At 33.1% G+C, this 17,002-nt stretch overlaps 1 protein-coding gene across 1 annotated transcript in view; it reads left to right on the forward strand.

The window, feature by feature from the left end:
- The window catches only part of nek7 (NIMA-related kinase 7), a 102,600-nt gene that overhangs the window by 18,616 nt on the left and 66,982 nt on the right, over nucleotides 1–17,002 (forward strand). The window contains exon 2 of the mRNA XM_073844147.1: nucleotides 14,994–15,073. Within this exon, the coding sequence (XP_073700248.1) occupies nucleotides 15,020–15,073 (54 nt within the window). The 5' untranslated portion in view covers nucleotides 14,994–15,019. The remainder of the gene's footprint in view (nucleotides 1–14,993; nucleotides 15,074–17,002) is intronic.

A 17,002-nucleotide genomic window follows, 5' to 3' on the forward strand; every position in this document is an offset into this window, starting at 1 on the left:
TTTGTGTGTGGGTATAAATCAAAGCCGGCCCTCACATGCAGAGGCCATTTGTGCTGTGCTATTTACTTCCGCTGAGAAATAATCATTACCCTATAAAATGTGAAAGTGAAAAATGTAAAGGAGGCCTATAAATAGGCGGCGAGCAGGAATATGGATGGCCGGGCCAGACTCCCACAAGACTGCAAGACTGGGTTCCTTATGGAAATGCAATGGTTGCTGGCTAAAAGAAAACAGCCCTTTAGATGAAGAAGTGGAATGCTGCATTTTTGTATTTGCGGAGTATTATATGTTTAGGATGCGCTTGTTATTTTACATAAGGCTACTGGAAAGTTTATTGAGATTAATGCAATTCTTTGTAATATCCGTACATTAATGCAGGAGTGTTAAGTGAGCATATGGTGCAGCATATGTATTTGTATAAAACTCAATTAATACTGACACTGATTAAATCCTACATGGTTATATATAATTAAATATCATGTGGACCAGTAAGAAATTACCTAGCAACCACCAAGAACACCTTAGAAACCAGATTTTGGATTAAAAACCAGTTTGAACACCTTGGCAATCACAGTATTAAAACACTGCATAAAATTTGATTTAAAAGCAAATAAATCAATTCCAGATGGTAAACAACTGAGAAGTTGTCAGTTTCAGCAAGTGAAGAACAAATTTCAGCGTTTCCCATACTTTGTGGCGATTATCAAAGTTGAACACCACAAATAGATGTTTTTCTGCAGTATCTACACATTGATAGCACCAGCTTTGTTTTCTCACTTTCCTTTCTCCGACAGTAAGTTCACACACATCTTAAAGGAGTAGTTCACTTTTAGAACAAGAATTTACAGATTACTTACTCACCCCCTTGTCATCCAAGATGTTCAGATCTTTCTTTTTTCAGTCGTTAAGGAAATGTTTTTTTTTTTAGGAAAACATTACAGGATTTCTCTCTATATAATGGACTTCTATGGTGCCCCTGAGTTTGAACTTCCAAAATGCAGCTTCAAATGGCTCTAAATGATCCCAGCCGAGGAAAGAAGGGTCTTATCTAGCAAAACGATTGGTTATTTTCTAAAAACATTTACAATTTATATACTTTTTAATCTCAAATGCTCTGTGTGTACTCTGTTTAGAGATTAAAAAGTATATAAATTGTAAATGTTTTTAGAAAATAACTGATCATTTCGCTAGATAAGACCCTTCTTCCTCAGCTGGGATCATTTAGAGCCCTTTAAAGCTGCATTTAAACTGCATTTTGGAAGTTCAAACTCGGGGGCACCATAGAAGTCCATTATATAGAGAGAAATCCTGAAATGTTTTCCTCAAAAAACATCATTTCTTACTGAAGAAAGAAAGACATGAACATCTTGGATGACAAGGGGGTGAGTACATTATCTGTAAATTTTTGTCCTGAAAGTGAACTACTCCTTTAACAATTGTGCAATTGTTCTCGGTCTGTGTGGGAGCGTCCGTAGGAATAGGTGCGTTATTTGTTTCGTTTTTTCGCACCCAGTGTGGAAAGGCCTTTAGTGTCATGAGAACATTTATAAACACATTATCCAACAAAATAACAGTATCGTTTGTCCAAAAGCTTATCGGTAGTCTGGTACTGAACCATTTACATACTGGTCCAAAAAATACCAGTTTCCGGTACCCATCCCTACATTCAGCTGTTGCAAATTTGTTGACTTCAGTTCTTCTTTTTTTAAATTAAACCAGGATAGGAGTGGTTTTTATCATATTTTTAAAAATCTTTTATTTTAAGTCATTAAAATGCAGATCCTGTTGTTAATAATAATAATAATCACACTGTAAAAAGTTTTCACCAGATTCAACTTAAAAACTTAAGTTCAGCAGCTGCCTTAAAATTTTAAGTTAAATCAGCTTAAAACTACAAGTCATTTAAACTTATTACAATAAAAATGAGTTGATTTAACTTAATTTTAAGGCAGCTGCTGAACTCAAGTTTGACTTAAGTTGAGTGCACTTTTTAATGTATATTTAATATTTTTAATATTATAATGCAGAATATTGACTCGTATACTTACTAGCTTGTGTTACACGGTGTTGCATATCTGAATTGTCCAGTTATTCAAATAATAGATCAAACTAGCTATTGGACAAGTTAAAATTCATAAACGGCATCATTAAATAGCTGTAGAATCTATAGGACTGTATCCTGAATCTTCAAACATGTCTCGGGCTCCTTCATGGCAACTTGCACTTCTAGGCTCATGTTTCTTTTCGGCGCCGATTAAAATAAATGTGCAAATGTCGGTCCTTTTTAATTTCAGACTATTCCATCATTAATGATCAGATGGTTTTAGCTTCACTGTCATGAAAAAAAGGTTTCTTATAATCATGACCACGGCTTTTACTGTATTCACAGGCTCAAAGCGGCCTTTCATGTGCCGTTCATACCACGCTCTGCTACTGTTTCCTTCATGCGCTCTTGGATCGCTCTGCGTATGATCTGGTCCACGTGAACACCTGTGAGCAAAGGCTAATTTGAGTCCGGAGCCAGTTAACATTGAGACTCCTTTATCCACAAAAGACCCTCCTCCCTTTCTTGTTACGTCTTTCTTTTTGCATACATGAAGAGCGAAGTAGCCAAGAATCCAGGAATAAAAGACATATAGGGCATCCTGCCATCACATGCCCACTTAAGTTGCCCTGTTGTGCTTTCTAGGCTGTCGATCGGTTCGGTTATGCCTGCTTTTCTCATTCTGGACACGGGGGCACAGGGTGAATCTATTCTTTGATTAACTGTCCTGCTTTTAAGAATGCAAAAGTCTGGAGTCCATGCATACTTATTGGAAGTTTGATATGAAATCACTGCAGCTTCCAAGAGTTGATGCCTTGTGAAAATGCCAATTACTGCAAATTTCCACACAACTAAAGGTTGCATTGATTCGTGATGGACACCCACACACAATGAAGACATCTAGCACTTCAAGGATAGGAATATAATGAGTTAGTCAATATTAAGCCACATATTTAATGAGGGAAATCTCATAATGTGAAGATTAGTAATGGAAATATGCAAAATTTGAAGAAACGGTTGATCATTTCTGGCCTTTATCCACCTTTGTAATTTTTATGGGTCTGGCTTTCAGTTTCATCTGCATCCAGCTATTTTTAGCTGTACAAAACAGCTTGTTTTGCAGCTTGATATTGCAAATTGGTGTGTCTTACCATATTATTTTAATGTAGTATCTTAAATATGAACGCACTGGTTTGTAGTGCAAACAGTTTTGCCGTTTACTGCATGTTGTTATTCTTCTCGTTATTTCCATATAGTGGCTAATGAACTGGAAGTCTCACCCATAAGCTTCTGCATTGAAGAAAAAGGTGGATATCTATTGCAATGCCAGCAAGGTGCCTCATGTTTTATTTTAAAGCTTTTATGCTGAATTATTTTCAGTGAACAATATAGAAAATGATGGAAGGAATAGGATTGTAGGGCCTTATGAAGTCATTTTTATTTTTTTCATATTTAATAAATTCTATTAGAATAGTTTAATTAAATTTATGTAATGAAAGTGTGTCATTATTTTTGAAAAATCAAGAAATGCATGCAATTTAACAGCAATTTATCAAAGTTTTACAAATGTAAAACTTTGTTTGGGCCCTATGAAATCCAGTTATTTTTTCCCAAATTATGTTTGTTCTGGATTCCATTTTAATGATATAATTGCAGTTGAATAATCATTAAAGCATATCTAATAAACTAAATTCATAATTTAATAAAGTTTTAACAATAATAGGGACCCTTTAAAGTTTTTTTTGTTATAATATTATTCAAATGTATTATCGAAAAAGATGTAAATCTCACAGCTCTGTAGATGAAGTTTATGTAGAGTGTCCTTTTGATATTGTTTTAAATTGTAGCAAATTCTGTGACATTCCTCATTAATTTCTATTTTATTCTTTTTTTAACCTGATTTTTTTTCCATTTATTTTTTTCTGGATTCCTTTTTTATGTTTTAATGTTTCTAGGCTCGGTTTTATTAGTTAAATTACATTGTAGTAATCCAAAAAATCTGTCTAATTAATTTAACTCATGAGACTTATTAAAAGTTTTACAAATTTTTTTTGAGGTTGCATTTTTCGTTAGAATTTGTCTGGATTCAGTTTTTCTTTTTTTTTTTCCTATTTGAATTTTTCTAGACTGTTTTAATGGTTAAATTAAATGTTATTAATCAAAAAGCATTTCTGGTTAATTGAAATCGTGAAACTTACACAATATAATGTCAATTTATTAAGTTTATCCAAAAATAAATGATGGCTTATTTTTTTCGTTAAAATTTTTCTGACTCGGTTTTAATGGTTAAATTACATTTTATTATTCAAAAAGCATTTCTAATTAATTTAAGTCATGACACGTGCACAATTTAACAGCAGTTTATTAAAAGTTTAACAAAAATGTAAATTAAGACGTTTTTTTCAGTTTACATTTTTCTGGATTCCTTTTTTGTTTTTTTGCGTATTTTTTTTTTTTTCTGACTGTTTTATTGGTTAAATTTAAATTTTATTATCAAAAAGTATTTCTGATTAATTGAAATCAAGAAACTTACACAATATAATGGCAATTTATTAAAAGTTTAACAAAAATAAAAATTTCTGTTTTAATTTTTCTGGATTCTGTTTTTTCCCTGTTTTAATTTGATTTTACTAGACTCGGTTTTAATGGTTAAATTATATTTTATTAATAAAAAATGTCTAATTAATTGAAATCATGACACTTATGCAATTTAACAGCAATTTATTAAAAGTTTAACAAAAATTAAATTAAGGATTTTTTTTTTTTTTTTTCAGTTTAAAGTTTTCTAGATTTTGCTTTAAATTATTATAAATTTCCTAGACCGTTTTAATAGTTTATATTTTATTAATCAAGGCATTTATAATGAATTAAAACCATGAAAGTTACACAATATAACAGCAATTTATTAAAAGTTTAACCAAAATTATTTATTTTTTTAAAGCTTTTTTTCTTGGTTTAAAATTTTCTGAATTCTGTTTTTTTTCCCGCCTCTGTTTTAATGATTAAATTACTTTTTATTAATCAAACATTATGTCCAAATAATTGAAATCATGAAACGAACACAATTTTACAGCAATATATTAAAAGTTGAACGGAAAGTTAAATTTTTAAGCCCGATGAAATGCATTGAATCGCAAATTCAGTTTTATTTTTAATAAATCGTGTTTTCCATACATTTTCTAGATGCAATTTTAATTGTTTAATTAAATTTTTAATTAATTGAAAACATCTCAAATGAATTGATTTTATTAAAATAATATATTTATTTTATTTATTTTTCAGAAATACTGTTGTGTATTTACATTTTTCTGGTAAATAAATTCTGGGTAAATATATTTTCAGCTAAATATTTTCTTTAGAATAAAAAAATGCTTTAATAATCATCTAATTATTAGTAGTAGTACTGTCATTACAAAAAGTAATAAGTTTCTGTCACAATTTCTTCAAGTTAAACCAAACTTTTATTTTGACGGTTTGCTGTGAAGACCTTAAAGTTTTTGTGTATGATATGATAATTTTCTCAAAAGAAAAGGTAAAATGCGTATGAAGTGAGTCTCAGGGCAGTTCTAGAGATTGTTTGTGTTAATGTACTCATGAGAGGCTGAAAACACTGCGATCGTCACATGCTTCAGTATGTGTATAGTAAATGAAACCATGTGTCTGCACCATTCATTCATACACAGAACATGCAGGATTTATATTTGAATAGTACTTTTGCAGCTAACCTTCACAGACACTAGTCTATATCACATTTTGATGTAAGTGTACTGACCTACTTTTGATGTATTCGTCATGAATCATTACGCGTCATACAGTAAATTTAATTTTATTGACTGAATTTCACGATTCTGTTCGTGTTTACTTAGAAAAAATCTTAGGGCCCTAAGATTGTGACTATTCCAATGTTGGAATAGTATTCCATGTCTATTCCATGTCTCCAAGTGTAGAACCTCTAACCACCAAGCCACAGCTCTTACCTTTTTTATGTTAGATATTAAAAATAAAGTTTATTAAAAACGGTTAATGTCATTGAATACATAGCAGATGATGAAACTGCTCAAAATTTGACATCTTTCTTTGCGACTATGCAGCAAAACGGTCTCTTGAGTTGTTAGTCAGCTCCCAAGCCTCTATTTCAAGTAGGTTGCCTACTGTCATCATGGCACGTAATGGCCCTTTTGTCATGCTAAGCTATGTATAGCTACTTAGTCGTTGCCGCGGCCCCTTTTCAGTATGTTAATTTTACAAGCGCCGCAGCTGTAAACCACGTGTTACTCGCAGACGCCGTAAATAGCCGGTGGAAAAAGCGCAGATGAATGTTTCTCTAGACAGTTGGGTGTTGTCGTTGTGTTTTTGCGTGTGTGTATACAGTCGTCTCCAGAGGATGTGGCTCCTGTAATCATTCTTGTTTGGGTGTTTGTGTGCTGATATCATGTGGCATGTTTAATTGATTCTGTTAATGAGGGTGTTGGATGGAAACCGCTGATGCCCTCAAGTCATTTTGACACGGAATAGGTCAATCAAAGAAGCCATGCTGCCAGTCTCAATCTAAACTGCTTGAAACTGAAGTAGAACTAACCAACAGGGCAACCCATCTCATGCTGCTGCTGTCAAATGCCAGACGGACTCTGAACCAAAGGGTCAAAATTAACTTTCTGAGACACCTGCTGGTGCAGGGTGAATTATTGGCCATGAAACTTTGCTTTAAATGACCTATTATGTTATATAAAAATTGTATTTTGTGTGTGTGTGTGTGTGTGTGTGTGTGTGTATAGATTTTATTAATATCTATTAATAATTAAAAATGGTTACATATTTATTATTATTATTATTATTACAGTTAACTAAGTTCTTTTAAGTGACCTTTAGCAGAGAATCAATTAACCAATAAATACACACACAAATATTAAATATATTTTATTCTTTTTTTTATTTATTGTAAATGTTATTATATATATATATATATATATATATATATATATATATATATATATAACAACAATAATAACAAATAAAATGTTATCTCTCTCTCTCTCTCTCTCTCTCTCTCTCTCTATATATATATATATATATATATATATCTATCAAAATGGTAACTAAATTGTATTTTTAAGTTATTTTTGTCACAGAGAGAATAACACACACACACACACGCACAAATATTTAATATATTTTATTGATTTCGTTAATATTTAAATAAAAAATAATTATATATTTAACTATTAACTTAATAATAATTATTCAAACAAAAATGAAAAATAAAATAAAAAAATGAATAAAATTATTATTATTACATTATCTAAATTAATAAATTAGACTGTTAAATTATATAGTTTTACATTTGTTAATATAAACGTTATTTTTTATTTATATATATTTATTTTGGCAGAGAGAAAGAGAATTAAATACAATTAATTAATTTCTTAATTACACATATACAAATATTTAAAATATTTTATGCATTTTAATAATATTTTAAAATATATGAATTGTTATTACATATATGTAACTTTTTTGTGTGTTTTTATTATTATAGGTAATATTATATACCCAAATTATGTACTGTTAACTAAATTCTGTTACGTGAATTTTGGCAGAGAGAAAGAGAGAATAAAAATAAATAAAATAAATAATATTTAAAAAAAGAAAGAAAAGAAAAAAATATGTAACTTTATTTAATAATATCCAAACTAATAAATTCTACTGTTAACTAAATTCTATTGCCACTTGAATTTTGGCAGAGAGAGAATAAAAATAAGACCCACATATTTAATATATTTTATTAATTTTCTTAATATTGAAAAATATTAATGTATTTTAAAATATTAATACATGAATATTAAAAATGGTGTGTATTTTTTATATATATATATATATATATACACACACACACACACACACACACACACACACACACACACACATATATATATATTATTGCTTATTTCTAAAATTAATATTTTTTTAACTTGACTAATATAGCCATTTATTTTTATTTTTCAATTATTTTATTGCTTCATATATAGAGACAGTGAGAGATAATTGTAATGTTTTAAAACAAATAATAAATTATTTAAAGCATTATTAACGCTATATATTAATGCTAAATTCTATTCTAAGTTCTGAAAGTGATTTTGCCATCAGAGCATTAAAATTCACTTTGTACAAGTCACAACAGTGAGATTTAAAATTGATTTGCCACTCTACTTCATGTAATTGCGTAAAATAGTGTTTTTTTTTTTTTTCATTAACAATAATAGGAAGACGACAACAGCGTTGTACGTGGCCAAAAGCAGTGCTGTCTAAAACTGCTAATTAGCATCCAGAATTATTCACCTCAGTCGCATTTTGAAGTTTCATAAAGAGAGAACAAAGAGCGGCTTTCCTAAGTATGCTTTGTGGGAGCTCGCCTGTGTTTCATTAATTTCAAAACTTACTCTTCCAATACTAATTACACACTTGTAGAAAAGGCGGTTTAAATGCGCAGCTTTACCAGCTAGATCTTCCCCAGAGAAAATGCGTCACGCAAGCAGTTTCCACAATCCTTAATGTGGAGACAAATTTAGCTAAACTGCAAAAATGGCAAACAGAAACAAATCTTCGGTGGCAACAAACCCTGTCCTGCGCACACTGCCACTCAAATCTCAGACGTGGGGTTGGTGCTTAATTAGTGTTATTAACCTTCAACAAACCGGGCTGATTTTTTATTTTGCCATGGTGACAGCTTCAGCTCCGTTTCTCCGTTCACCGGCATGAGGTATTTTAATTGGCTCGAGCTCCTCGATCCACTCAGCCCTGACAACGCGCCGAGACGGACGTTCACCGCGGTGAGCGACATGTAAATGGCCTTTCTATGAAAGGAGCGTTTCTTTTTTTTTTTTTTTTTTAACCCTCGCTCATATTCCTTCAGTACAGTGAGGACACGGCGAGCTCACCCGAGCTGTGCGCCGCAGTGAAGTGACAACCGAGCAATCATTAAAAATTTTGATGGCTGCCGCACGCACAGGCCCATCTCCCGGCTTGATGTAAAGGAAAGTGCGCAGCCGTCTTTTGTATTTGCTCTCTGTCACCGACGAAAGCTCAGGCCTAATTTATTCCTTCTCATCGTCGGCTCTGCAAAGACAACACATCTTCGCAGTTTCTTACGAACGCGTACGCTTTATTGTGCCCACATTAATGTCTCTGTAGGCTTTCCAGGAGCGTTAGACTCAACTGATACTAGGTGCTTTATGGGAGGCTGTTATTGAAGGGCTTTTGTGTGCATGTGCTTGTGTGTAAAAGTAATGAAGGATCTTTGGGTTGACATTTGTGGTTAAGCGACATTTTTTTTTTTCTTTAAAAACAGATTTTCCTGTTGTTGTTTTTTTTGTTTTCTTTGCAGAAATTTAGGTTTGAACTACTCGTCACATGGACTATTCTATCGATGTCCTTACTAACTTTCTGAGTCTTAAGTGTGTCAGTTGTGTTTCTGTCTGTGTAGGGTCAGAAAGCTTTCGGATTTCATCAAAAATATCTTAAGGCCGTGTTCACACTTGCCGTTCTTTTTCAAACTTCCAGCTTCTGTTGTACATTCTAATCCTATGGAGTAAACCGTCTTTTCAAAAAAGCCCTAGCGCTTTTTTTAAACGCCACCGCCGGCGTCTTTTTTTGCAGCTCAGAGCGTCTTTTTAAGTTGAAAAAAGTTGAACTTTTTTGAAGAAAACGCCCTACGTCAAGCGCTTTTTTGACAGCTGACCAATGACAAGCGAGTAGCGGGACCTATCGTTTCCATAACAACAAAAACAACAAGAAAAAACGGAGAAGTTGCCGGTAGATAAACTTATCGTACTAGTTTCGGAGCACAAGTTGTAGTATGATAGGAGTAAACAACTCTATCATCATAATATACATCACAAAGATGCTCTTTCTCGACATTTCTTCACCACACAGCACTACGCTACTGTTGCAGCTGTTGTTATAGCGACAAAAAGACACACTCGGCTGCTTTTTCTAACAGAACGCTGCCAGCTTTTTTTTTTTCCTAAAAAAAACGCCCTAGTCAACTTTTTCTTGTCAAAAAAGACGCCAAGTGTGAACACGGCCTAATTCGTGTTCTGAAGATGAACGAAGGTCTTACAGGTTTGGGATGACAAGAGGGGGGGAGTAAATAATGACAGAATTTTCATTTTTGGCTAATCTATCCCTTTGAATTTATTCTAAATTTAAAGTACGCTTTTTATGCAATGCTTATATGTGACCCTGGACCACAAAACCAGTCTTAAGTCGCTGGGGTATATTTGTAGCAATAGCCAAAAATACATGGTATGGGTCAAAATTATTGATTTTTCTTTTATGCCAAAAATCATTAGGAAATTGAGTAAAGATCATGTTCCATGAAATTTTTTTGCAAAATTCCTACTATAAATATATCAAAATGTAATTTTTGATTAGTAATATGCATTGTTAAGAACTTAATTTGGAGAACTTTAAAGGTGATTTTCTCAGTATTTTGATTTTTTTGCACCCTCAGATTCCAGATCTTTAAAAGTTGTATCTCGGCCAAATATCGTCCTAATAGAAAGCTTATTTATTGAACTTTCAGATGATGCATACATCTCAGTTTTGTAAAATTTAACCTTATGACTGGTTTTGTGGTCCAGGGTCACATATTGGCAAAAGTATTTGAACACAAAATATGCATTTTTCTTTGGCAAGGTTGTTTTATGTTGTTTCTAGTGCTAGATGGAAAGACCACTTGTTAATTAGCTATCTTCGTTAACTATGTGGAAACGGTTGCATTTGGCAGATGCTGATGATTAGTATTGCAGTTAAAGGAGTAGTTCACTTTCAGAACAAAAATTTACAGATAATGTACTCACCCCCTTGTCATCCAAGATGTTCATGTCTTTCTTTCTTTCGAGTAAAACATTTCATGATTTCTCTCCATATAATGGACTTCTATGGTGCCCCCTAGTTTGAACTTCCAAAATGCAGTTTAAATGCAGCTTCAAAGGGCTCTAAATGATCCCAGCCGAGGAAATAGAGTCTTGTCTAGCGAAATGATTGGTTATTTTCTAAAAACATTTACAATTTATATACTTTTTAATCTCTACACAGAGTACACACAGAGCTAGACAAGATGAGCATTTGAGGTTGAAAAGTATATAAAGTGTATTTTTTTTTTATTATTATTATTATTTTTTTTAGAAAATAACGGATCGTTTTGCTAGATAAGACCCTTTCTTTCCTCGGCTGTGATCATTTAGAGCCCTTTAAAGCTGCATTTTGGAAGTTCAAACTCAGGGGCACCATAGAGGTCCATTATATGGAGGGAAATCCTGAAATGTTTTCCTCAAAAAACATAATTTGAAGAAAAAAAAGACATGAACATCTTGGATGACAAGGGGGTGAGTACATTATCTGTAATTTTTTTGTTCTGAAAGTGAACTATTCCTTTAATCTAAAAAAAAAAGTGCTCTCGGTTTGGATCACTTGTTCACTTATGTGCATTGAAATGTTCACGTTCCATTTTAGCAGACTGAGAATTGCAGACTTTTTACCAGATTTTTTGTGAGAAGCGTGTTAAAGTGTTGCCAACTACACACAGAAACTTAAAGGTCTTCTTTCATTTTTAAGGCAAAATAAAGGCTTGGGTTTTTAACATATTAACATATTACAATATTTGATTTTGTACAGGGTTGTACAGGGTTCTGTGTTTAAAGAGCTTGAAGTGACTTTGAAATTTTAGGCCTGGACAACCCTTGAAAATTGCAATATTCCTGAAGAGGTACCTGGAAAAATGCTTGGATCGGAACTTTGTGTATCACAAATCATTTGATTTAGATAGGAACTTTGTGGATTGCGAATCATTTGATTTAGATCAGGACTTGGGAGCTTGTTCACGAATCATTTGATTTAGATCAGAACTTTTGCGTATTGCGAATCATTTGATTTAGATAGGAACTTTGCAGGTTGTAAACATTTGATTTAGATGAGGACTTAGAAGCTTGTTCATGAATCATTTGACTTAGATCGGAACTTCACGGATTGCGAATCATTTGATTTAGATCAGGACTTAGGAGCTTGTTCATGAATTGTTTGATTTAGATCAGAACTTTTGCGTATTGCGAATCATTTGATTTAGATAGGAACTTTGCAGGTTGTAAACATTTGATTTAGATGAGGACTTAGAAGCTTGTTCATGAATCATTTGACTTAGATCGGAACTTCACGGATTGCGAATCATTTGATTTAGATCAGGACTTAGGAGCTTGTTCATGAATTGTTTGATTTAGATCAGAACTTTTGCGTATTGCGAATCATTTGATTTAGATAGGAACTTTGCAGATTGTGAAACATTTGATTTAGATGAGGACTTAGAAGCTTGTTCATGAATCATTTGACTTAGATCGGAACTTCACGGATTGCGAATCATTTGATTTAGATCAGGACTTAGAAGCTTGTTCATGAATCATTTGACTTAGATCGGAACTTCACGGATTGCGAATCATTTGATTTAGATCAGGACTTAGGAGCTTGTTCATGAATTGTTTGATTTAGATCGGAAATCCACGGATTGCGAATCATTTGATTTAGATCAGGACTTAGAAGCTTGTTCTTGAATCATTTGACTTAGATCGGAACTTCACGGATTGCGAATCATTTGATTTAGATCAGAACTTAAAAGCTTGTTCACGAATTGTTTGATTTAGATCGGAACTTCACGGATTGTGAATCATTTGATTTAGATCAGGACTTAGGAGCTTGTTCATGAATTGTTTGATTTAGATCGGAAATCCACGGATTGCGAATCATTTGATTTAGATCAGGACTTAGGAGCTTGTTCATGAATTGTTTGATTTAGATCGGAACTTCACGTATCACAAATCATTTTATTTAGAACGGAACTTTGCGGATTGCGAATCATTTGCTTTAGATCGGAACTTTGAATATCACGAATCATTTGCTTTAGATCAGAACTTTGTGGATTGCGAATCATTTGCTTTAGATCGGAACTTTGAATATCACGAATCATTTGCTTTAGATCAGAACTTTGTGGATTGCCAATCATTTGATTTAGATCAGGACTTCGCGTATCGTAAATCATTTGATTTAGATCAGAACTTTGCAGATCGTGAATCATTTGATGTAGGTCGTAACTTTGCATATCGCAAATAATTTGACTTAGACCTGAACTTTGCATAGAGCAAATTATTATTATTTTTTTTTTACATCTGAACTTTGCGTATCATGAATCATTTGATTTAGATAGGAACTTCAGAGCGAGTTCTTAAGTCATTCCGTACATTGAATGATTCACAATCTGCGCTCCGAGTCCTGATCTGAAATTATGGTTCGAGAATAAATTTTCCGATCGGAACTTCGGAGCGGGTTTGCGAATCTTTTGCTTTGGATCGGAACCTAGGAGTGCAAATCATGTGATTCATTTCGGGACTTTGAACCGCATGCCATTCATCATTTGTTTCAGATCAGTATTTTGAAGCGGTTTTGCAAAAAAAATTATGATTTTTATTTATTTATTGTTAAAAAATGGAAAACATCAAACCATAAGTGAGATCTTTGATTAAAGTCCTTAAAAAATCAAAAAAGTAGGGATTTAAAGTCCCTGAAAGTCCTGGCATTTTATTTTACAGTATCTGTATGAACTCTGAATGTAAAAATAAAAAATAAAACAAGTTTTCTAAGTGTATTTAGTCATTTTATTTCATGATTAATTATTATTTTTGTTCCGAAATCCGAATTGAGTATACTTTTAAGTCCAGGTATGATGTGAAGGCAAAAAGCACTGGGTTAATGAGTTGATCCATTTTGGCTGGTTAAAAAAAAAATACAGATTCTCTTTTTATGAAATTATATTGATCCTTAGATCCTAAGAATTGTCTAGCCTTTTTGAAATTAGTCTAACCTGTTTTGAGTTAATGAACAGGTCATTTGCAATAAGCACAATAAGCTTCGTGCTTTTGATATTATAATTTTTTAATTATCACAGTATTCAATCAATAATGAGGTTTTGGCACGGTTTAATGTCAAGTGCCAGATCACTGTGGTGCCTCAGTTCAAGTGAAGTGGCAGCACGGAGCACATGTTCCGCTTTACTACCAGTTACAGTACAAAATAAGCATTAATAAACATCCTAAGTATGTTAAAAGAAACAGTATAACTCACTGAAATCTGTATTCTGTCTCATGTCATCGTTCAATCAAACGTTAATATAACGACTTGTAAACACTATGTCATGTAATGTCACATTTACCTCAGAAAAAAACACATTTGGTGACCATAAACGTTTGTCGAATAGAAAAATGAAATCTAGAGAGGAGCATTTCGCTAAATATATGCAGCATGTAACTTAATTATTATTATTATAATTTCTACTGTTCTTCAATGTTTAATTTGTTTGAATGAATTTTGTTAGACAGCCACCATTTAAATGTTTATATTTCAAAAAACGAATTGGAGTAGAAATATGATAAGAGAATTTGTCATGTACTGTGCCTGAACTACAATTGAATTGAATCAGAAATTGAATCTTGTGAATCAAAATCCTATTCTCTTCTTCGACTCTAATTGTGCATTTGGTTAAACACGTTAAATGTTTTTTTGCAACAATTTGCTTCGGTGCTCGACGAATGGGCAACAAGTTTTAACAATTGAGTTTTACTATTCAATTTGATGGGTCTCCGGTGCCGTGGCTCTTTGACAGGTCTCATTAACACAATGGGTGTCGTGTTCTCAGCGGATCGGGTTCCTCGGGCGAGGTGACGCCGGCCGACTGTTTCCACGGCAGCGTGTGATTGTCAGGAGCGCTGCTCAGGACCCTAATTCTATTACCAGATTCACACGTCCGCCTTCACTGGAGATTATTCCAAGGAGGGAGGGTTTGTTCCTGTGGCCGTGTCGGGAATGGTGGACGCATCTTATTTTGTTTGTTTGTTTGTTTGTTTCGCAGGGGTGTAAGGGACTGCTGCTGTCACGATGGACGCCCAACCACAAGGCCAGACGCCGCCGGTGCCAGTGTTTCAGCCACAGGTTCGTGCACTCTCATACATAAACACAAACACGCGTACAGTCTAGCCAAAGTTTCTTTGTAATCTTGTTATATAGGCGTTCTACAAAGCCACTCAAGTTTTTTCTTGGCGTCTACCATCCTGACTCACCACCTGCTTGCTTAGCAGCATGTAGCACGAGCCTGTCGCCCTCTTCCACATCCACATCTGCCCCCGTCAAGTCTCCTCGTGTCTGTCAATCCACCCGCAGAGAGACAGGCGGCGGTCTGCTCCGGCTGTCTCTCCGCTGTGCAGGGTGAGAGGTGATAATGAGATTCTGCTCTCTGCACAAGCAGCGTTTCCTGCACACAGGAGCCATCATGTGTTTCCAGTGCCAGAGTCAGAGGTGTTGGAAATCTGCTGCTTTTAGCAGTCTTTTGCTCGCTCTCTCTTCCTCGTTCGCTCTCTTAATCTCTCTTTTGTCGTACTTCCTTTTCACACCCCCCAGACTAATTCCCTCCAATCATCCGACTCCATTATTGTACGTCGTCTTGTGGTCGGTCGTGAGCAATGTTCAAATTAGAAGCTGAACGTTTTTTACTGTGTAATTGCTGCTGATAGAAGCTTTCTGAACATCTGATACCAGCCTTTGATATCTTCATTTATGAAATGTAAAAAAAAATAATAATAATAATTATGCCCTTGAAAATTGGTGCTTATGTCTACTTCATAAAATAAATAAATTTGGGTTTGTTTTATCAGGAGAGAATTAAAAAAAAAAAGAATGAATGCATTAAATATTAATTTTTTTTTTCTTCATTGGCAGAGAGAGCAAGAAATGTTCAAAAATTAAATTTTATTTTATTTTATTTATTTATTTATTTATTACAAATAATCAAAGAATGGTTTTATTTTATTTAATGTTTTGCATTTTTTCGCAAGGAAATATAAATATATAACCGCTTCTGATTTACTTTTGATAATTGGGGCTCATATGTTCTTGTTCATAAAATAAAAGTTTATATTGAAGTAAGTTGTGGATGATTTAAAAAATGCAGTTGCTCCTTTATCAGGAGAGAATTTAAAAAAATTAATTAATACATTAGATATTCAGGGGGTTTTTTTTCCAGTGGAAGAAAGAGAGCAAGAAATGTTCAAGAACCGTTAATGTAATCGAAAGTCATTGTCTATTCTAATGAAGAAATATATTTTATTTTATTTTATAAGAATTGTACACAATTCAGATTATGCAGCATTTAATTTATTAATTTATTTATGCCAAAGAATCAAAAGTAGAACTTGACTCATACATTCAGGTTTGGCTTTTAATTTTTTGTTGCATTTATTTTTCCCCCAAGGAACACTTATAATGCACTTTTGAAATTGGTGCTCATATGTACTTCATACATAAAATAAATGTTTATACTGAAAGAAAGTTGATTGGAAAAAATTGTGGAAGAGAGAGCAAGAAATGTTCAAAAACGGTTATTGTAATTAAAAGTCACAATTCGAATACATTTAATTTTTTGTTTAGTTTAGCTAACATAAAATATACTTTAAGATTTGAATCAATGTTGAACTTTGAAGGTCCCGATAACTAATGTGGGGAAAAATGCTAAATCCATTCGTTTTAAAATCGGTATGTTGAATGTGTTTAAATATTTTAAATCTGATGGAACGACCCAAGCATAGAGACTACAAGAATCCAATATTTATGAAATTCCACATACCATTTTTAAATACTGGCTTGGTTCCCAATTATTTATGGGTTTTTTGATTAAACAATAAACTGCTTCTGGGATTTCGTACATTCTGGGCTCATGTAGTGTCTTGAAATTTTTAAACGCACTTAATTTATTAAAAGCTTGTAGCCGATAAATCGGAATGTGGCTTTTTAAACCTTAGTTATTAGTCAAGATTCAATATCGTTTGACCTTCAGTGAGCCATTGAATGTTCTTGTACTAAATTTGA

This window comes from Garra rufa, chromosome 7 (genome assembly GCF_049309525.1).
Source record: "Garra rufa chromosome 7, GarRuf1.0, whole genome shotgun sequence".
NCBI lineage: Eukaryota > Metazoa > Chordata > Actinopteri > Cypriniformes > Cyprinidae > Garra > Garra rufa.